At 38.9% G+C, this 19,690-nt stretch overlaps 4 protein-coding genes across 4 annotated transcripts; 1 reads left to right on the top strand and 3 right to left on the bottom strand.

Annotated features, from left to right (window-relative positions):
* Window positions 1-1,008: 1,008 nt before the first annotated feature.
* LOC110051375 (uncharacterized) lies at window positions 1,009-5,261 on the bottom strand. The gene is made up of 4 exons (XM_020757412.2): window positions 5,047-5,261; window positions 3,461-3,553; window positions 2,994-3,097; window positions 1,009-1,642 (listed from the first exon to the last, which is right to left on the bottom strand). Exons 1-4 carry the CDS (start codon window positions 5,123-5,125, stop codon window positions 1,409-1,411), a joined length of 510 nt encoding a protein of 169 aa, XP_020613071.2. The 5' UTR covers window positions 5,126-5,261; the 3' UTR covers window positions 1,009-1,408.
* A 727-nt stretch (window positions 5,262-5,988) lies between these two features.
* On the bottom strand, window positions 5,989-9,811 carry LOC110051377 (uncharacterized). The gene is made up of 4 exons (XM_020757414.2): window positions 9,610-9,811; window positions 8,083-8,172; window positions 7,664-7,767; window positions 5,989-6,510 (listed from the first exon to the last, which is right to left on the bottom strand). The coding sequence occupies exons 1-4, from the start codon at window positions 9,686-9,688 to the stop codon at window positions 6,307-6,309; spliced, it is 477 nt and encodes a 158-aa protein (XP_020613073.1). The 5' UTR covers window positions 9,689-9,811; the 3' UTR covers window positions 5,989-6,306.
* Window positions 9,812-10,921: 1,110 nt separating this feature from the next.
* LOC110051373 (uncharacterized) lies at window positions 10,922-13,388 on the bottom strand. Its single transcript, XM_020757410.2, has 4 exons — window positions 13,190-13,388; window positions 11,703-11,789; window positions 11,492-11,595; window positions 10,922-11,393 (listed from the first exon to the last, which is right to left on the bottom strand). The coding sequence occupies exons 1-4, from the start codon at window positions 13,275-13,277 to the stop codon at window positions 11,115-11,117; spliced, it is 558 nt and encodes a 185-aa protein (XP_020613069.1). The 5' UTR covers window positions 13,278-13,388; the 3' UTR covers window positions 10,922-11,114.
* A 211-nt stretch (window positions 13,389-13,599) lies between these two features.
* Window positions 13,600-19,364, top strand: LOC110051374 (uncharacterized). The gene is made up of 4 exons (XM_020757411.2): window positions 13,600-13,809; window positions 17,229-17,321; window positions 17,968-18,071; window positions 18,851-19,364. The coding sequence occupies exons 1-4, from the start codon at window positions 13,725-13,727 to the stop codon at window positions 19,079-19,081; spliced, it is 513 nt and encodes a 170-aa protein (XP_020613070.2). The 5' UTR covers window positions 13,600-13,724; the 3' UTR covers window positions 19,082-19,364.
* The last annotated feature ends 326 nt before the right edge of the window (window positions 19,365-19,690 follow it).

The following is a 19,690-nucleotide window of genomic DNA, read 5'->3' as shown; positions in this document are numbered from 1 at the left end:
GGTTTTTAGCGTTAAGGCCCCCTTCTCAAGATGACAATCACAGTCAATTTATGAACAGGACAGATTTTTTTTGTGGAAGATGTTTTAGCAGTTACCATTCCTCCCCATTTTACTTTCACAAACTTTCTACATGTGTTGTCGTTCCAGAAAATATTTCTCCCCCAACAGAGGGTTTCTCTGGTTTGAAATTATCCCTCTGGAAATGCTAGTTTTGGTTCATATGTTTCTTAAAAAGCTTGGGCTTTTGAGACCCCCCTCTCCTCCTTGGAATTTCCAATTAGTAACCCTTCTTGGGGTGAGTATGAATATTCTCCAGAAGAAAAAAGAAAAAATGAGTTTTACTTTCAAATGTGGTGGACTTTTGGGGCCAGAGGGAACTCTCATATCAAAAGCTTGCAGATGCTCGCCATCTTACTTTGGATAATAAATCAAGGATTCTGGTCTAACTTAGGGTGTTGATGATGAAACGCCACTATTTTTAGCTCTCAAGGGTGCACTCCAAGAAATAATACCACAAGAAATGCCCTTATTTTGGTTTTTTAGGCATGAGCTCCGCTAGTCTCTCAAGTCTGGTCTACTAGCGCTGGCTCCTTTCCTGAACAGTAGCTGGTAATCAAGCCCATTCTGTTTTAAATGGTATCTTGTAGGGATCAAAATTATTATAAAGCTTGAACCACCACCAGATTGGTCTTCTTTAATGGTTTAATTCAAATTTTCCTTCAAGCATTTCCGACCTTTTCATGTTGGAGTTCCCCCTGGTTTTGGGAATAATGATGGTCATACTGAACATGCAAGTTCTACACAATAACAGAGATATTTACCCAAAGATGCAATATTATTTGTCTGGTGATGAAGTTATCATTACCACAAAGAATCTGAGCATCATCAACAACAATCTTACATCACATGATTTTTTTGTGATGCAATTTGGAATAATTTACATATTGTCATTGTTAAATATTTTTAAGTGCATTCCCGAATTAACCATATGATAACAATGAAACCAGATGCTATCAATAATTATTTTATTTCTCCTCTGAGCAACTTCAAAACCAAACACATATTACAGAACCAGATGCATAATTGAATAAAGATGAATCAATAGCTGACCTACAAGGAATGAATCATGAATAGTGCAGTATAGATAATTTAGAGATCTGCAACTTATTTCTGAAAAAAGGAATCTTACTTCATAAAGAAACATGGCCAATTTTTTTTTTCCATCAACAAGAAACAATCTAGTTTCCTGCAGTCAAATTTCCTCATAGTCTCTGACAAATTAATTACCATAATTTGTTTCATTCTGCTTCTCTATGTCAAGATCATGGAGCAATATTGACAACATGCAATCAGTGCAAAATAATATAACACATGACTGAAGTACTCTAAGGGTCATCAGCCATCATTGTTAACTTGCATGAGGATGAGCATGGTTGCCATGAGGATGAGGAGGTGGAACAACCACCACAGGAATGTGGGTGTGATGGACAGTATAATCACTAACACTGCCAAGGAAGGTGCGGCGCAGTGTTCCAACACCACGGGAACCCATGATTATAAACTGGGCATTCTCATCTTCTGCCAGTTTGCAAATCACTTCTCCAGGCCTGTTGTTTTCCTCCTTGTACAACTTGAACTTTAGCTACGATAAACATACAGAATATATCTCTCTTTAGAAAGGTTCTGTGAATTGCTCTCCTTTACCTTATTTATACCTCATTTCACTTATCATCATCATCATCATCTTTATTTAAAAACACGGTAAATACATCAGGCATTAACAATTAAATATAAAAGCTACAACTTATTATGAAAGACTATGTATACAGATTAATCTTCTATAATTTAAAATATTGCTAACTATTAAAGAAAAGTAAACTAAATAAAAGCCTGTTTTACATGAATGCCGTGTCGGAATTAAGTGACAATTGTCAGAAATTAGTCAGAGATGTTGCTTGCCTAGCAGCTGAGGGTAAACTGTTCCAGAGGACTGCACCACTATAGCCAAAGCTATTTTTGTAATGGTTAGTGTGTGGCAAGGGAATAGCAAGCTTATTATCAGAATCATGCAAATTGTAAGAAGTAATCACATCACTCCGCTGAATGAATTTTGAGGACAAATAATTGGGTCCAAGGCCATTTAAGGACTTTTAGACCATCTCAGCCTTTAGTTTTTGACGTCGAGTTTCTAAATTGTCCCAGCCTAATTCTTTAAATAGCTGGTTGGCGTCAGCATCATAACTAGAATGAGTAAGGACGTGGACAGCACGATTTTGAAGTCTCTGTAATTTGTCAGATAATGTTTTGGCACAGTTGCCCCAAACAACACGACAATAGTCGAAGTGCAACTACTTCTCAGGTTGCTACAAAAGGTAGGCAATCTGGACCCCCCTTCTGGACCCCTTCTGGACTCCTTTCTGGATCCCCTTCTGGAACCCCTTCTGAACCACTTTCTGGATCCCCTTCTGGACCCCCATCTGGTCCCCTTCTGGATCCCCTTCTGGACCCTCTTCTGGACCCCCTTCTGGAACCCTTTCTGGATCCCCTCTGGACCCCTTTCTGGATCCCCTGATATTTTGGAAAATGTTTTGGTATGTACGCAATTTCATACCTGCCCTGCCAAAATCTGTATCCCATAATCCACAAAACTGATTGTTTCTCTCACTGATACTATTCACCACAATCTTACAAACATTCCCAATGAAAGGGAAAACCATTCTGGATTTGTGGCTTAAGAGCCTTTAATTAAAAACTGGAGGTTTCAATTTGTATCACTTAATCCTTTGTCATTCTTACTCCAACACATTTTCCATAGTCAAGTTATTATTTTCCCCTGAAAATCATTAATAAATTATTGCTGTGCATAATAACATAGATCTAAAACTAACAGACATTGTTAAGTTAGTAGGAACTGACATCTTAATTAAATTTAATGTACAAGTTCTTCCATTTATTTAAATATTAACTAACTTGCAGAAAAAAGTTTCACAAACCTCAAGATTTTTACATTTTGTTCCAAAATTTTCCAACAGTTCCTTCACTTGCTGGTCACTCTTCTGCACTAAATGCTGCCACTCCTCATAGTATGCATAACCATCTGAAAGGACACAAAATATTTGTAATGTCGATCCAGAACAGTTTTGTCCAGCATACTATATAACCGCTTTTACAGTTGAACCTGTCTTTGTTCAAATTGATAGACCGACCAGGTAATATTTATGCAAGAAAGCTTTATTGGATTGGTTACACACAAACATTTCAGACAAGTGCAGCATATAAGTAAGAAATTGTAATTGTATTACACAGTAATATATACATCTTACCACATTTATACAAGTACACACACGCACACACACAAAAAGACACAACTAGAAAACAGCTACAATATTATTCACACCATAACAAAATGCTGGCAGTTAAAGTATTAGTGCTTTTAACAGAAGCTGCTTGAGATACTTACAGGGGTAGGGAGCGGCAGGAATGGTTGGATACTCCTGGGCATGGATAATAAGTAAAGTGTCTGTTTCTTTTTTACAAATATTCTTGATGTACCCTGTGTGAAATAAACAACTAAATAAATATTTGCTGAAAACATAGGAGTACTAATTAAAGATTTCTACATGTATGACATGCAGCAACCAACAAATATTTTAATAAACTTTGTCAAGCTAATTTGTCTAAATTTTCTGCCTACTTTCTCACAAACTGATATTATTGTGGTCAAAAATGAACTGTCAACAGCTGCCTACTTAAAAGTTTTTACTATCAACATAAAAATGTATTGAAACAACTGATTGCCATTCTCGTGTAAAAGGGACACCAGCAATATAATAACAGTTGAAATTCATAATACTGGTCCCAGATTTTTTATGGTTGTCTTAACATTTGCTAGTGCCATTTATACAGAACTGAGTTCTTGCCTAGTAATTTAAGAACAGTGGTGGTAACATAATTTACCACCCAGCCCAGGGCTGTCATTAAGTTTTGAGTCAACTGTAGCCTTTATCTTCACACCCTTAACAAACTGATTATCTTTTCCAAGGGTGAATTGTATCAAATATATTCCTGTTCACCTGTAACATCAAGGCCCATCAAATATACTCAGCCATAGCAGATGTTACAGGTTACGAACCTTATTGACAGCCCTGCTTGCGTGCGCCAGTGCTTGAGCAATGACCGCTTAATTGAAATCCAATGTTGTAACTAACAGGCCAGTGACTGTGCCTCCAAACATTGAAAAGTCATACAGCTTGTAAAACAGTACATCAAGGAAATAAGCAGTTTCAATCAACTAATTTAAGATGGTTGATTATGTCAAGAAATTTACAGAATGTTCTCTTCCAGAGCAAGGGAGAGTGGGACAAGGGCATCGTGGAGGGGTACAGGGTATAATGGATAACCCCTCCCCCTCCCAAAAAAAAATTATCTATTAGCTCCAAACATCATACTAATCTTTACTGGTTATAATAATGAGCCCACTATCATTCAACGATGGACTATGATCGTGACTATATATACAAATAAAACATGTTTCACATGACAAGTGTATAATTTCCAATGTACTGTATTTCCAGTAGTTCAGTAGTTCAAACCATTTACTATGGTACTGTATTTCGTTAACATTTTTCAATTTGTGTCTAAACACAATTCAGTGGCTACCTGTACTCAAAAAATAACATGTTTACAAGTCAATCTTCCGCTAAAAATAAATGCAAATTTTTCGCCAGTGTCCACGAGCATTCCATCGCTATCTGTGATCCCGAGCAACATGCATTCGCTCGAAAATACAAAATTTAATGTATTCAGGCTTACCCTGCTGTGCAAAGTCGTGAATATAGGCACGAATCTCGAATGATTGGATCTTTCAGTTTATAATTGTTCCTGATTTTCGAAATGGTTTATTCGAAGATAAAACGGGCACGATCATGAATACGTTGTACTTTGTGCCCGACTAAAAAATTGTGCAAAGAGTGAATTAAGGTTATTATATAAGACATTTAAAGTAGCTTGCTAAAAAGCTTAAATAAAAAGTCTGAAAATACTTACAATCAAAAGCTCGCACACTGTGGTCGCTGGCATCCACACCCAAAACTATCTTTCGCCCGGTTGCTCCACTATCAGCCATTGCTTGTTTGTACAATACAAAACTGAGTGAATTGGAACACACCTAATCCTAACACGTCGATTCAAGAAAGTAGAACGTGATGCGATCTTTTGAGTGTGAGGCGGTGTGAAGCAAGACAAAGGACACAGAGTCACCAACCAATCACATGCTGTTATTCTCGTGGAAGCGATGTGATATGTGATGTGTCACGCGAGTGGAAAAATTCTCGCGAGACACTGGACCCAAGACCTGCCTCAAGGATAAAATATTGTCACGATAAAATTATGACAAAATATCTTCGTAAAATCAAGACGGGAGACGAGGACAGGAGAGGAGAGGAGAGGAGAGGAGAGGAGAAAAGCCCCAAGCGCTGGAAAACTAAGAGACTACTCAGGTAAGTACTTACGGGGAGGTGCGAGTGAGGGCAAATCGACCGAGGTCCCCCCCCCCCCACACGCAGCCCAAAAGAGGTCCTATAAGGCTAATACCAGACCCCCAACGGCTCGGAACGCAACCCAAAAAAATGTCTGTCCGCGTCCGGGAAGTCTGTTACTGAAAATGGTACAAAAAATACTTCACTGTGAGTCTGTGAGAGACTAGACTGCCCTCCCCCCTCATCATTATTAAATTTTTGCTATCCCCCGTACCCTGGGACCACCGTCACCAGGAACGTGAGGTATTGCTTTCATAAATATTGTATCTGTTGCACCACGGAAGCCTCAGTTTTCGATTGGAACGAACGCTACTATAGTACCACTGGAAAAGTGAAGTGGGGAGGAGCGGGGGGGGGGGGGGAGGGGGGAGGAAAGTCACGAAGAAATATTCTGCATGTGTAACCAGTGACTATACATTAACATGATGAGAATCAGTTAAAACAGCAATCATTTTATTTTTATTTGTTTAGATGAAAACAGATGCGCGCAAAATAGGTTGTCTAAACAGCCTGTTTTCCAGAGTTCTTTACCCTGGGAGCAGAGACTCCTTCGATCTTCCTAGGAAGAAGTATGTATTCAGTTTAATCATTCAGTTCAGTTTTTCAAAAATTTCTTCAATTCTATAAATAATTCAATTAAAAATTCTTTTCCGCCTCTGCGTTTCATGATGAATAAAGCAAGTTGTTTCCATACAATAATAACGGTAAAGCAGCCTGATCGGTCAGTTAATAACAATTGTTATTTTACAAGCATTGTCACCGTTTCGATTTAGTTTATTGGGGGTGGCACGACAGCCAGTGGAATATTAGTGTGATGAACACAATAATGGCTAACACTGCCGAGGAAGGTACGGCGCAATGTGCCAACCCCACGGGAACCCATCACAACAAATTGCGCGTTCTCATTTTTCGCCAGTTTGCAGATCACTTCTCCTGGATTGTTGCTTTCCTCCTTGTACAGCTTGAAATTCAGCTATAACAACAACAAAAAAAACACACCTTTTAGCGTTTTGTGTCAGTCGTACATTACGATTAAAATTTCTAGTTTACTGTTCAATTGCTGTACCGCATATGACAACCTTGTTCAATGTACGTATCAGTGAAAGTGGCTGCTCTTATCAAAGCTAAGCCATCGATATCTTATATTATAAGGTCCTAAGTTGAAGAAAAGACAGGATGTGAACCAATGTTTTGACTTTTAGCGGGGCAACCTCAATGGGATTCTCGCTTTAGCAATAGCTCTCTCAGTTTGACGCTGAGTATTGATCGTCTGCCGCCTCACAGCATCAGCTTGAGGGCTTCTAGTCCTCACTGGATTATTTCTTCTTTCTTTGGAAAGAAACAAGAAGTAGAGAACTAACTGAACGCTGAATGTGAGGCTTCAGGGTTGATCACAATCAAACGTAATATCACTGATTCAGTGTTTGAAATATCACTGATAAGTAAAAAGAAGATGGCGGTTAATTCTTTTTAGGAAGAATTGTTCCCGGAACGTGTTTTTCCTTTAGCTTTTGTTCTTTGTCGTAAGTTCTTCTCGCTTAGGGTTTCCCATAATTCAATAAACGTTCGCGTGGGCATTCTCGGCCCAGGCCATCACTCTGTTTGAAATTAAGCTACAGAGACTATCACTTCAGCCTGCAGAACAGGCGGATAAGCGGGGCAGAGAGCACAACGCGAAGCGCTCGTGGTCGCGCTCTGCGCTCTCTGCCCTGCTAATCCGCCTGTTCTGCTACTACTATCACTTCTTCAGTCTCATCGTGAGTACCAAAGCAAAACGTTTGCATAGTGACTTAAACATAGCGTGAGAATGGACGATTTACCTCATGCGTGACACACATGTGATTAACGCGTGACAGGCATGTTTTCCGAGTGACACTCATGGTGGCAAGCATGTGACTTACGCGCGACAGGTGTGGAGTATGTATGAATCACGCGCAATGAACCTGACAAATTTTTGCAAATTTTTTGAGATGTCGATTTCGTCGGTAAATTCTGTACATAAAAGGAATCAAAGACGCTTCTTTTTATTGATTCAATAGTTTTGCTCTCCAAAACTCCGTTACTGTCACTGTCCTGTTTGCATCATCTTATGTACTACGTATAATATTATTGAAATGTCCACAAACCCCGTGCTGTTTGCATTTCGCGCCAAATGTCTCCAACAGTTCCTTGGCTTGTTTCGTACTTTTCTCTACCAAATATCGTACGTCATCAAAGTATGCACTACCACCTTAAAGAATATGAAAAAAAATGCAACTTTTTCACTCAATAAAAAGCACTCGCTGAATAAAGTTAAGTCTTTGTCTTTTGTTTGTGTTTGCAGATGACGGCAACAAATGATAACCTGTCTTAAATCTTATTTCAGAGCAGCAAAAGGCAAAGTTGAGAAGTACTCGATTGAGATAATGTCTTGTCTTGGCTTGGGACTTGTATGCTTATTTAATTTTTTAAGCCGGGGAAGACAGTCTCGGGCGAACATTTTCAGTAGCTATAGTAAAGCTTGCATCAGTGGTACGAATTTCGTAAGGTTAGCGAGGATACTTACTGGCGTAAGGAACTGAAACAGATGGACACTCGTGGGCATGGATGACAAGTAAATGGTCTCTTTCCTTGTCGCACAAGTTCTTGATGTACCCTGTAAAATACGAATAACAGTATGATTTTAAGAGCATTAATTGAGAAGAATCCGAGAACGAGCATCCTAGTACCTGTAACAGTTTTGGTCCCAGAATTGGTCTACGAAACAATGGAAAGGAACTCTTCTCCTTTCTGAAAAACAGCCCTTTTTAGCTCCCTTACTAGGAAATAAGCGCGGGGAAATAAGCCACCACATATTCCGATAATTCGCCACCTTCTCAGCTTCGCCCATACAAAGCCCGTCTCATTCTGTCATATCAGTTCCCACCGTTTCAGTCTCCGTCCCTGGATGATTCTTGACCATTCTTGTTCCTTTATGGTTTATTATTATCTCTTTGGTGTTTTTCTATTTTAGTTAAGAACTAGTTTTAGGTTTTCTTCAATTTAAATGTAATTTGTACGTGGTCAAAATATCTCAAATTGCCGTGAACGAGCTCCTTTAACCTCCCAAACATCAACGTAAGAAGCTATGCGATAAATGATAAGCTACCCCACACTACCCCAGATACAAATTCACGTGTTTGGTTCCAAAGAATGATATAATTTCTTCCGATTACTACCCCTCTATTTTAAGCGTTATTTCAATTTTCTATCGCTACGGTACACGATCTTATTTTGTTTTTCGTATCGTTCTACTCAGTCGATTTAACCTTTATATGCCAAACAGAAATCAGGCCAGGGAGGTTATTGCCGGAGTTATACAGTATGGCCTCGTTTTTCAGCCTTAAATATTGTTTTAAGTCGTGATTCCATGTCTGATTGTGTATTAATAGTGCAATAAAACAAAGTGTTGTATTGAATACGTTGTGAAATATAATTTCAGAGTTGTACAGTGACGTTTCAGTGTTACAACGGGTCGCGAGGTTCCTCTAAATATTCTCGCGCTACATAAATGGTCATAAATGCGTGCCAAAAAGCAGCCAAGATTCGATGACATCCTTCCCCCGGCCCCCAATTCTCAAAATTTGCCTTTTGCGGTCACACGTTCAGTTTCTGGTGGTCTCGAAATAGCCTAATTTAATTAAGTCAACGTAACCGATCTTCAGCTGAGAGTTGCGTGACAATCGAAATGGCAGCGACAGGAGGGCATTTTGACTACTTTGAAAAATTTCGCCTCGTCTAGATAAAACATTTCTTCCAACACATGTCATTGTTCCGTTTTGTTTACGCATTTTGTTGCCGTTTATGTTCGCACGTGCTACATAAACCATGTTCACTTGCTCTGCTGATGGCGGAAGCGTGTACTATAGCACGAATTTTGCCGGATCTGATCTTTCTCTAGTTTTTCTCTATTATCAGTCTCGACTACAGATATTGCAGCTTTGGAGACTTTCTAAATAAAAACCTTAACAGTAATGTTTTGATACTGAAAATTTGTTCGTAAAAAAGAAAGAAAACGCAACTTTCTGAAGTATGAATAATATTGTTTACTTACAGTCAAAAGCACGCTGACTGTGCTCGCTGGCATCAACACCCAACACTATCTTTCTGTCGCTTGTTCCGCTATCAGCCATTACTCCGTTGTACGGCAGTCAGTTACAAAAAACACAACGTGCAGGTTGCGGAAACACGGCTTGGAACAAAGTGCCAAAGGCGCGAAGCAGCGCACCGGGACCGGAAATATATTGGAGCCTAATGTCGTCCCCAGATCTTGTGAAGGTAAAACTTGGCCCACAAAGAGCTGAGACTGAATTTTTTATAGGCTGACGACAAAAATAACCCACGTGGAAAATGAGCCTCTTTAGTTTGTTCAGATTGATCTTTCATGTGAGCAATAAGATCAAATAGGCTGCAAAAATTCCACAATTTACGTGAAGTCTTGTCATTTAATCTATAACGAAAAGAAAAAAAAAAAAAGAAAAATAACAAATCAGCCCATAAAAAAAAAAAACAAACAACAAAAAAAACACACCAACTTTAGCACGTTTAGTTCCGTCGTTTGAGGTATGTGTTGCTGAGCATGTTTCACATTAAGTTACGCAAATTCCTGTCGGAAATCATTTGCGTTCCAATACTGCTCTTAAAACCTTCGCAGCGAGCATCGACCTTTTATGGAAGAACTGATCAGTGCGCTACGTAACAGCCTGTTTACAGGAGAATTCGTGAAACTCAGACTTCGTAGGAAAATGTAAATTAACAGCTAAGCAATAGGAGGGGTGGCGAAAAATTCTTCAAAAAACATGAGTCTCGCGAACTTTTCGTCGAATTTCAGTGGTCTCGCAGTCTCGATTTCTTTACGATTTACAAAGCTGTTTCGATTTTTTTGTTTCTTTTTATAACTGACGTCTGGACGTCGCAAAGACAAACGCTAGTCTCGTCTACCCCTTAGTATAGTGTCCAATATCTTTCAAAGATCCAGAAACTTTCAGCAAAGAATGAGCAGCGCACAAATAAAAGTGCTTGAGCTTTCAGCCTTAGTTTGTTACACAAAGCAATCAGCCTACCATAAGCGACCTTAGGTTGTCGCAAGACACAAGACTGTTGACCCTTTTAACTGGTGCATGGCTGACAACATTTCTCGGGGTTTCCCACCACTATTTGGAGATGAGTTATTTCAAAGTGCAACATATAAGTAAAAGTTCACGGTTTAGTAATATATAACATTCATCTGTTCAGGCATATTCCTGCCGATTTGACATCACTGCGCGCAGTGCAATGAAAGCGTCATGTTTTATCGGTTAAGCCGAACCTGACACTCCTCTCTGAGTCTCTTTTAAGCATGTAATGTACCAATGACTTCACAATCGTTTCCATAAAATTTAACGCTTTTATTTTTTAATACGTCAATTATTGTACAAATCAGTTGCTGAATTCACCGAAGGCAGGATTAAATATAATTGTATAAATTTACTTTTAGAACATTTTCTTCAAATTACGCACTAGGTATTTTCATCAGACGCTTCAATGAAATTTCTCGGAGCTGTAAGCCTTCGAGGTTTGTTAAATGTAGCCCAAATTGTTCTCGTATAGTTCCTTGCTATCGGTGATGGAAGGCAATGGGTGTGGTACCTCATCCACATCTGGGATAACTGGGGGTACAACTGAGACAGGCACTTCTGAGTGGTGGGTGCAAAAATAACTGACGCTCCCAAAAAGAGCTCGACTGATAGGGTCACGCCCACGGGATCCCATCACAATGTGGTCAGCGTGCTTTTCTTTAGCCAATCGCAGGATTGCATCTGTTGGACTGTCGGACTCCATAAACATTCTGCACTTGATCTGAATTAATAAACACAACAAGAATTCGGTAGTTCTATAAAATTTCTAACAGGGTGTCACAAATGTGGATAACAACAGACTTCGCTATTTTTCCTTACATTTCTTTCTTTGCACTTTTCAAAAAATGCTCGAAGAATGTGCTCAGATTCTGCGGAACTTTTCTCGACAGTTTCTTTCCAGCCCTTTGGAAATGGGAAGCCATCTGTATTAAGAGCAAACGAAAATCAGCTGTTAAATGACATAAGATGGCCACAACAGAAAACATAGTGTACTAACATATGTAGGACAATGCATTTCATGTGTACATACATAGATATGGGATGTTGGACCGAGGCATATCATTAGCGTGAACTAGGATCACTTCATTCTTCTCTTGGTGCAGGTTGTTGCAGTACCCTACAAAAGATGAAAACAGACGAAGCTTAAGATCTTCGAGTGAGAAGAAGTGACGAAAAACGAGAGAACAAAATGCCGTTAACCTCCTAACACGACGTCGCATTATTCGGTAATCGAACTTATCAAACGATTGGGTTTAGGTTCGATTGAGTTTGGCATCGAACAAAATTGAACCGAAAAATCGGGGGAAGAGATCAACTTTAAATTGATGTTTTTTTAACGTCAAAATTGGGACCTGGGCCGTGCTGCTCAAAGCCAGATTAATGTAACCCAGGATTAGCCAGAAATTTGATTTCATTTTTGTAACTTTTCGGTGAGCTTTTCTGCTACCCTTCAGTCTTGATTTTGAATAATCTTAAACTTCACAAAACATAGCAGGTGAAAAACATTTCCATACAAGAAAAGTCAATACTTCGGTTATGTTTTAATCCTGAACAACACGGCCCTAGATGGTAGAAAGCACTTGCTCGATTTTTATTTTCCATGGCTCCCCTTGCACGATTTTTTTTTTCGAGCAGTTTTTGCTGCGTAGAATTTTTCTTTGAAAATTGCCCAAACCCTCCCCACCCCTCCCCCCTCAAAAATATAATAGTCCGTCCCTTATCTCTTCCAGAATTTTCTGGTCGAAGGATCATCCATCAAGCAACACTGCCTGCGTCACGCCCGCGTCACGCCCTTAAGCCAGTTGTAGAAAGCTTCTTTCAAATAGCAAACGTCCTTAGTATCTGTACCTCTTCTCTTGAGTAATATCACCCTTTCCGGTCAACCATACGACGCTCAATGAGATTATGTATCAGTTAAAATCTTTGAAAATATTGATCCTGTCTTCGGGGATCAAATGCTAAAAATCTTAAAATGCGTCAAACCAGGTCTTTCAAAACCTTGTCAATCAGTATTATTTATTGTACCTCTAAACCATCCTTCTCTTAAATCTATGTTGTTGCACTTTCACTTTCTTATTTAAACCGGAAGCTGCCTGTTCCTAAAAAAAGTCTATAAATTATGGAAATGTCTGCACGCCTTGTGGGAATTTTAGACTTTCCTTTTTCGTTCGAAAGCACGTTATATAAAACACTAAAAATGAATGGTTTTGCCTCGATAATGCGAAATTCATTCATCGTTCAAAAATGAAACGATTTTTGATAGATGATACCAAAACAAACCTGAAATGCGTTTCTGGAGCTGGCAGATTCCAAGTTATTTTTAAAAAACGAATTTTATGCATTGTTTATTTTTTTCAAAAATCGAGCCGTTACTGTTACGATCTGCCGAGCTTAAAGCACGTTATTATACACAACATCGAATTCAGTTGTTCTAATCGTGTTAAGCGAGCCAGGTTTGAGACATGTACGTGCCCACTAGTATTGTTTATCAGTGACAGGGCAAATGAAAATACTCACATTGAAATGCACGCTTGCTGATCTCGCTTCCATCAACAGGAATTAGAACCGTTTTCCCACTTTGCTTGCTTTCAACATCACTCGACATTTTCCTGGGCAAGTTTGCAAAAAGATCAAAGAGCTTGCTGCGTCGCTTGGAGATGTGTCCTCCGCAGCCGTTTCTTGGGATGTCACGCAACGCCCATTACGGTACATGTGCATCATATCAGTATAGCGTGACTTTGTCACGCAATCTCATTTTCTTTTAGTAAAAAAATGCCATTTTTGCCTTAATTCTGATAACAATAGGAACTTAGAGTCTTATTTAAAAAGTGTGACATAATCTAACTGATTTCCAATTTTTCAACCAGTGGAATATAAAATCCGAAATGGCCAGAAGAATAGCGCACAAATCATCCGGGAATTTTTTATGTGAAGGTAAACAAGTGTTCATGAGAACGAGGTTCGCGAACCCACGCGCGTGAAAAGTTGTACGTGCCAAATTTCACGAGCCAGTTACTAGTAAGCGAAAGAGAACCCGAGAAAAACACGAAACATGGCGAAGCAAGAAGAAGAAAGCAAGAAAAGGACTGTGTTAATTGCAGTGGACGGAAGTGAGCACAGCGACAGAGCTTTTGATTGTGAGTATGAAGACGGTTTCGTGACTCCGGTCGAACACACATGCACAATCAATTTAGCATTTTTACACCGAAATTATCAAGGTATTTCGTCCAAAAGCAGTTAAGAAGTTGTCTTTATCGACTATGAGAAAATCTGTTTATAGGTCACGTCGTAAAACTTAATTTTGATCGTCTGGCATTAAAAGAACTGTGATAGGAATCGTTAACCGGTAGGGGACGCAAGGAGAGGGGAGGGACGGGGCAGGTGAAAGCTGGGATAGCCAGAATAACTCTGTTGCAAAACATGGGGTAAAAAAATCCCAACCTTCCCATCCCCTTTTTCTCGTAGACAAAGTCAACCTCATTACATAACATAACATCAGCAGGAGCCCATGGCTCCTGGCGTCAGGAAAAAAATCCCAACTCTCCCCTCCCCCTCTTCTCGTGGACAAAGTCACCCTCATTACATAACATCAGAAGGAGCCCATGGGCGTTTTCCATTTGACCAAAAATTCCGAAATTTTCGAAACGAGGACAAATGGTGTGGAAAAGTTTCAGAAAATCTGGAAATTGTTGAAGTTCCGAAAAGCAAACCTTTCAACCGAAAATTCTGGAAATTCCGGGATGAAAATCAAATGGAAAGGAAATTTCCAGGAAAATTTGATCGAAAATTTGGGTGAACCTCATGAGGTTGTCCCCTTTTTCGGAAATTATGCAAATTCGCAATTTTCTATTCAACACTACAGTGTGGGGCCCAGTTGTTGGCCGGGCCCAGTTCTTGGCTGCTTTTTGTTCAGCGTTTACTTTTCATGCCACAAATAAATCTGAATAAAAAGCAACTGTTTCCAAAGGTAGCTTGATTCCTTGTCTTCCATTCTGCCAAGTTTTGTTTCGTCCTGCCAAGTTTTTCTGTGAGCACGTCGAGGTGACACGAAGGTAGGTGAATTTGGTTTCCCCGAAAACGTGTTTGTTTACAGCTACTCGAATTACATGGTTTAATTCAAGTTTATATTTTGTCCGTCTAGAAAGCCCAAATGAGCCAATTCTTGGCATAAAGGATGTAGAGTGATAAAGCCATCTGTTAAATATAAACTTTCCCTGGCCTGTTTAATTCTTTGACCTAAAATCACTCCTTAATATTTCCTTAGTATTTTTGTGTAATTGCCTATTCTCGGCCACCCTGCTCGCGTTCAACACTAAAAACGCTCATAGTTTTGTGTGGAGTATTCGTGTCAAGTCAGTTGTAACATAGTTAGTGGAGGGAACTAACTCCACTAACTATGGTTGTAAAAATAAAGCTGTAATGAGGTGGCATGCTAAAAACTATGAGCTCTGACTTTACCCCTGTTTTAAATACCCAACTCTTTTTTAGCCTCGCTTGACTGCACTTAAGAGTAAAACTAGGTGAGCAAAAAACTTCCTTTTCTAACATGAAACAAAGCTCTTTAAGGATAATTTGTGATCAAAATATCAAAACACAAGCCTTATAAGTGATTTAACAACAAAAAATGGTAATAAAGCGTTGTTTATTCTGAGGAATCGCGTGCACTCTTTTGTGGCTGAGAACTGGGCCCGCTGGCCCACGAACGAACTGGGCCCACGAACGAAGCCTCTATTTTCGTTATTACTCGGGAGAAAACAGCTTTGAGCAGTCGATAGCTCTACATGTGTAAACTGAATACTGAAGCTAGTTATGCGTAAAATTTTAAGTCCTGACGGCTATTCCAAGGTAAGAAATACAAGTTTACGTTTTTTGTGGCCGAGAACTGGGCCCCATACTGTATTTCTTTTGGCTGCAATCACAGCGAGTTGGACATCTCACGCAAGGATGACGGCGACGCGTATTCAAAAATGGAAACACTTCAGAATCTTTCCACTTATATGTCGATAAATACTAGCTGCAGCTAAATTCGTGAAGAAAGCATTTTATAAAAGTAATGCTCTCGTGGTGTACTTGTTTGTTTTGCGTAGCTTGGCTAAGAAATGTACAAAGATTTATAACGCGTGCAGAACCATTGTATGACTCATCAAACCCTTTGTTTTGCTACTTTTTCGCTGCCGTTGTGGTTTGTATAAGGTCCTGCTGTTGTGGTCAAGATGTCGATATATCAGTGTTCTGTTTGCTTCTATATTTGTGATTTAACCTCAAAGTCATTGAAAAATTCTGGTTGAATAAAACTGTGCGGCTTGTCGTTTTCCACACTGGAAAGTCTGTACCATTCGCCTATGGAAATTTCTGGAAATTCACATTGGAATTTTTGGTTGAATGGAAAGGACCCCATGGCTCATGACATCAGGAAAAAAATCCCAACCCACCCCTCCCCCTTCTGTATTAGGTTTCCCTCTCTGGGTTAGGGCAGGTTTTTAGATAAGCAACAACTGCAAAACAACCTTGATTGTACAGGAGGAAGGGGAGTAAGAGGAAGTAAAACCTGTTTTCATTAGCATGGTTACTGTGAAACTGCTGTAGCGCATGTGTCTCAACACTTTTGACAGGGATTGCAGTTGAATCGTCCCAACCCAGGCCTTAACAAGCATTTTTTTCTCCATAACTGCAAAAGACTTTGAATGCTTTAAAAGCTTTCAATGATGTGCTACATGTAAGAAGAAACAAAACTACTCGATGTAACTATCACATCTTGGTTCAAACCCTGGGCTCAAACTTGGTCACTCTGGGCAACTGGAAATCTACAAATTTATATGTTGATCAGAAAAGCTTGATCACATATACCATAAACTGCCGTATAATTAGCCCCCCCCCCCCCCAACCAGTTAATTGAGCCAATCTACCTGTAAACCAAAAAATACATACAGTTGTAAGCCTCCCTCTAGCTTTCCTTCTTTTGAATTTGTTTTATTAAATGATGTTTTAAGGCTCAATTACCAGTAAATGAAAAACTCATTTCGATCAACATGTGCAGCTACAGCTCATTTCAAAACATTTTTTTTATATTTCCTGTTATAAGTCTTCTCGGATATAATCTCCCCTCCATTTTTAAGCCCATCTGAAAGCCCTTACGAAGTTTTATAAGCCCAAGGCTTATAAGCGGGTGGCAGTTTATGGTATACCGAAAAATGTGAGGTTCCAATATGAAAAGCAAGTCAGTTGTTAAAATGATGCTTATTTTTGATCACTTGTAACAGGCAACCCTTTATAAAAAATAGTATTTATTTTGTTATTGGTCAGTGGTAGTGAACTCCAGTGTTACTGTAGGTGACAAAAACACTTTTTTAGCTGCCAGCAGATTTTGACTGTAGGGCTTTGGGTGTTACCTTTTAAATTTCCACAACTGGCCATTATACTCTGATACCTTTTGTTGAACATTTCTAAGTAAGCTGGAAATGAACTGGAACGAATTGCAGCCTCAATATGTACATTCGTCATTAATAATTAGTATCTTTATTACTGTGTAATTTATGTGAATTGTTTTACCATGCAGGGTATTCCAAGAACTTTTACCAGAAGGGTGATGAGATATTGGTATTTCATGCCCATGAGTTGCCTACAACACTGCCAGCCACTCCTTATCCTTGTAAGATGACAATTTGTTAATTTTCCTCATTTACTTAGGTTCCCAGATGGTGCTGTTAATAGCAGTTTTCAATTAGGTGTTGAAAAACCAAAACTATTACTAGGCTCTTACTTTGGCCAATCACATTAGGGTACAGACAATCCAGTGAACTAATCAAAACTTAAACTAAAAGTAAACGCATAAGGCACCAGAAAAAGTGTATGAGTGAGTCAAGGTGAGGGGTTCTTTGACTGGACGAGAAAGTGGCATGAGATTTTAAACCAATCACAAGGAATGTAAAGGGAAGAACCTAGTAAAGCAAATTTTTACAATTGACACTTTAGTGAAAAGAGTTTTATTCTTATTCATTTTCCTGGGATTGGACACAAAGATTGGTCTGAAATTAAATGTAGCTTGCAATGGAGTGTACCATGGACGAATCTTTTCAAATGCAATAACCTGTATTGGACAAGACGTTGTGTAGTGTAACACACCCTGAAATGCACATATCTTGCAACATTTTTGTTAAAAGAATTAGAACTTGATTCTACTTGTGTAATGCTTGCTGTGAGACATGCTCATTTCAGGGGTGTAACACGCACTGGGTAAGAATTTATGCAGTTAAGGGCCATGGTAATCCATGTTCTTCTTTCTTTTCTTTTTTTAGATGGTTTTGATTTTTCTGATGGATGGAAGCATCATTTAGAGGAAAGTGACAAAAAGGCCAGAGTAATTTTAGAATCCTATTACAAGAAATGCCAAGAAAACAATGTAAGTGACAGTTGTGGGATTCAAACTTTTAGCTGGCTTTAATTTATCTAATAGTGAGACAACAATTTTTTTGATCTTGCATTTTGTGTGTGAGAATTGGAGCTGAGTTAATTGATGAACCTACTTGAGGTTTCAAAGGAAAATATAAAATAATGTTATTATTTGAAAAAATTATTTCCCAGCTTCTCTAGTGAAGTGAAGTCAAGGTCATCATATTACTTGGTCTCGTCTACTCCTGACTAAAAATTTGTTATGTAACTAACTATAGCTTGTATGAGTACAGTTCTTATAAATGGTTTCACAGTTCATGCAGGTTTTTTTATTGTTATTGTCTCATGGATCAGTCAATCAGTGCCTCCAGGGTACACTTGATGTACACGTATATGCCATCTGTGGAGAGCCAGGGCTAGATAATTATCCACGGCGAGTAAAATGGGTTCAATAACCAAAGAGACTGTTGTTAATGACAGTCAGAGGCGAAGTTATTTTTCTTTCTGCCTCACAGTTTCTTTGACAACTTGTTTGTGTACCTTTGTTGACTTTTCTTCACCCCATCTATGTGTATATACACGTGCAACTGGTAGTATGCAAATTATACCTGTATGTTCTAGGGCTGTCATTAAGTTTTGAGTCACCTGTAGCCCAGTTCTCCACACCCATTGCAAACTTGTTACTTTGTGGGTGAATCCTATGAACAAGAGGCAATTTCACCCGTAGCATCAAGGGAAAATCAAGCATACTCAGCCGTAACAGGTGTTTTGCTCATTTTCTTTTTTCAGTTGAAATGTAGACTCATCAAGGAGAATGGAAACCCAGGAGAGGCTGTTTGTAAAGTAGCAAAGGAAAGAAATGTTGATCATGTTGTAATGGGTTCAAGGGGATTGGGTACAGTAAGCCGTACACTTGTTGGCAGTGTAAGCGATTACTGTCTGCACCATGCAAATGTTCCTGTGTCAGTTGTTCCACCTCCAGATCGCTTTCAACATCATGGATTTACCAACAAAAATTGACAAAGAACTGCATCGTATATGTTAGAGTACATATGACTTGTACACTACCTGTGTCTGTGGGCAGTAAGTTAAATACATGTATACTTCACAGATGTTGTCACTGGCTTGGAATGTTGTACGTACAAAATGTGTGTTTTTTTTGTAGTTGCAGTAATCATCAAATGGTTTAAAAAACTGAATAATTTGTACGCTACTAGTACATGTTATTTTAGGGAGACTCATTTGAAAAATGGAGTGATTTTAATATTTCCTAAATAAATCATGAAATGTTATGGGATGAAAAGCTTCAGTTGTGTTGTTTGGGGTAGACAGGGAATATAATTTCACAACCCAGTATCACTTATAATACCGTAATGTACTTTGCAGAAAAAGTAGATGGAAGCCATTGTTTAAATCCTGTTTTGTTTAAGCATCATTAAATCCTTATGTACTTAGTGTGGTACAGTTCAGCTCTACTTGCTCTGCACCCTCTGACTCAATTTAAGCTCACATACTACTGCAGTAGTAATAACTTATGGAAGTGTCAAGTTGAATGGCACTTTCTTACTTAGTAAAGACACTGTAAAATGATAAAACCTTAAATTTTACCTCCCTCTTAATTGGGCTAAC

This window comes from Orbicella faveolata, unplaced genomic scaffold (genome assembly GCF_042242905.1).
Source record: "Orbicella faveolata isolate gen_17 unplaced genomic scaffold, um_ofav_v1 contig_13, whole genome shotgun sequence".
NCBI lineage: Eukaryota > Metazoa > Cnidaria > Anthozoa > Scleractinia > Merulinidae > Orbicella > Orbicella faveolata.
The sequence above is the reverse complement of the archived record's forward strand: the minus strand, read 5'-3'. Positions and strand labels throughout refer to the sequence as shown.

What these genes read in the sequence shown, in the direction of transcription:
- LOC110051374 (XM_020757411.2), top strand. Translation starts at nt 13,725, where the DNA reads ATGGCGAAGCAAGAAGAAGAAAGCAAGAAAAGGACTGTGTTAATTGCA. An exon ending in GCCAGCCACTCCTTATCCTT is followed by an intron (nt 17,322 to 17,967) that starts GTAAGATGACAA and finishes TTCTTTTTTTAG; the next exon opens with ATGGTTTTGATTTTTCTGAT. An exon ending in AGAAATGCCAAGAAAACAAT is followed by an intron (nt 18,072 to 18,850) that starts GTAAGTGACAGT and finishes TTCTTTTTTCAG; the next exon opens with TTGAAATGTAGACTCATCAA.
- LOC110051373 (XM_020757410.2), bottom strand. Translation starts at nt 13,277, where the DNA reads ATGTCGAGTGATGTTGAAAGCAAGCAAAGTGGGAAAACGGTTCTAATT. An exon ending in GTCCAACATCCCATATCTAT is followed by an intron (nt 11,596 to 11,702) that starts GTATGTACACAT and finishes CTCTTAATACAG; the next exon opens with ATGGCTTCCCATTTCCAAAG. An exon ending in AAAAGTGCAAAGAAAGAAAT is followed by an intron (nt 11,394 to 11,491) that starts GTAAGGAAAAAT and finishes TTATTAATTCAG; the next exon opens with ATCAAGTGCAGAATGTTTAT.
- LOC110051377 (XM_020757414.2), bottom strand. Translation starts at nt 9,688, where the DNA reads ATGGCTGATAGCGGAACAAGCGACAGAAAGATAGTGTTGGGTGTTGAT. An exon ending in CAGTCAGCGTGCTTTTGACT is followed by an intron (nt 8,173 to 9,609) that starts GTAAGTAAACAA and finishes CGTATTTTACAG; the next exon opens with GGTACATCAAGAACTTGTGC. An exon ending in CGAAATGCAAACAGCACGGG is followed by an intron (nt 6,511 to 7,663) that starts GTTTGTGGACAT and finishes TTGTTGTTATAG; the next exon opens with CTGAATTTCAAGCTGTACAA.
- LOC110051375 (XM_020757412.2), bottom strand. Translation starts at nt 5,125, where the DNA reads ATGGCTGATAGTGGAGCAACCGGGCGAAAGATAGTTTTGGGTGTGGAT. An exon ending in CAGTGTGCGAGCTTTTGATT is followed by an intron (nt 3,554 to 5,046) that starts GTAAGTATTTTC and finishes TATTTCACACAG; the next exon opens with GGTACATCAAGAATATTTGT. An exon ending in CAAAATGTAAAAATCTTGAG is followed by an intron (nt 1,643 to 2,993) that starts GTTTGTGAAACT and finishes TGTTTATCGTAG; the next exon opens with CTAAAGTTCAAGTTGTACAA.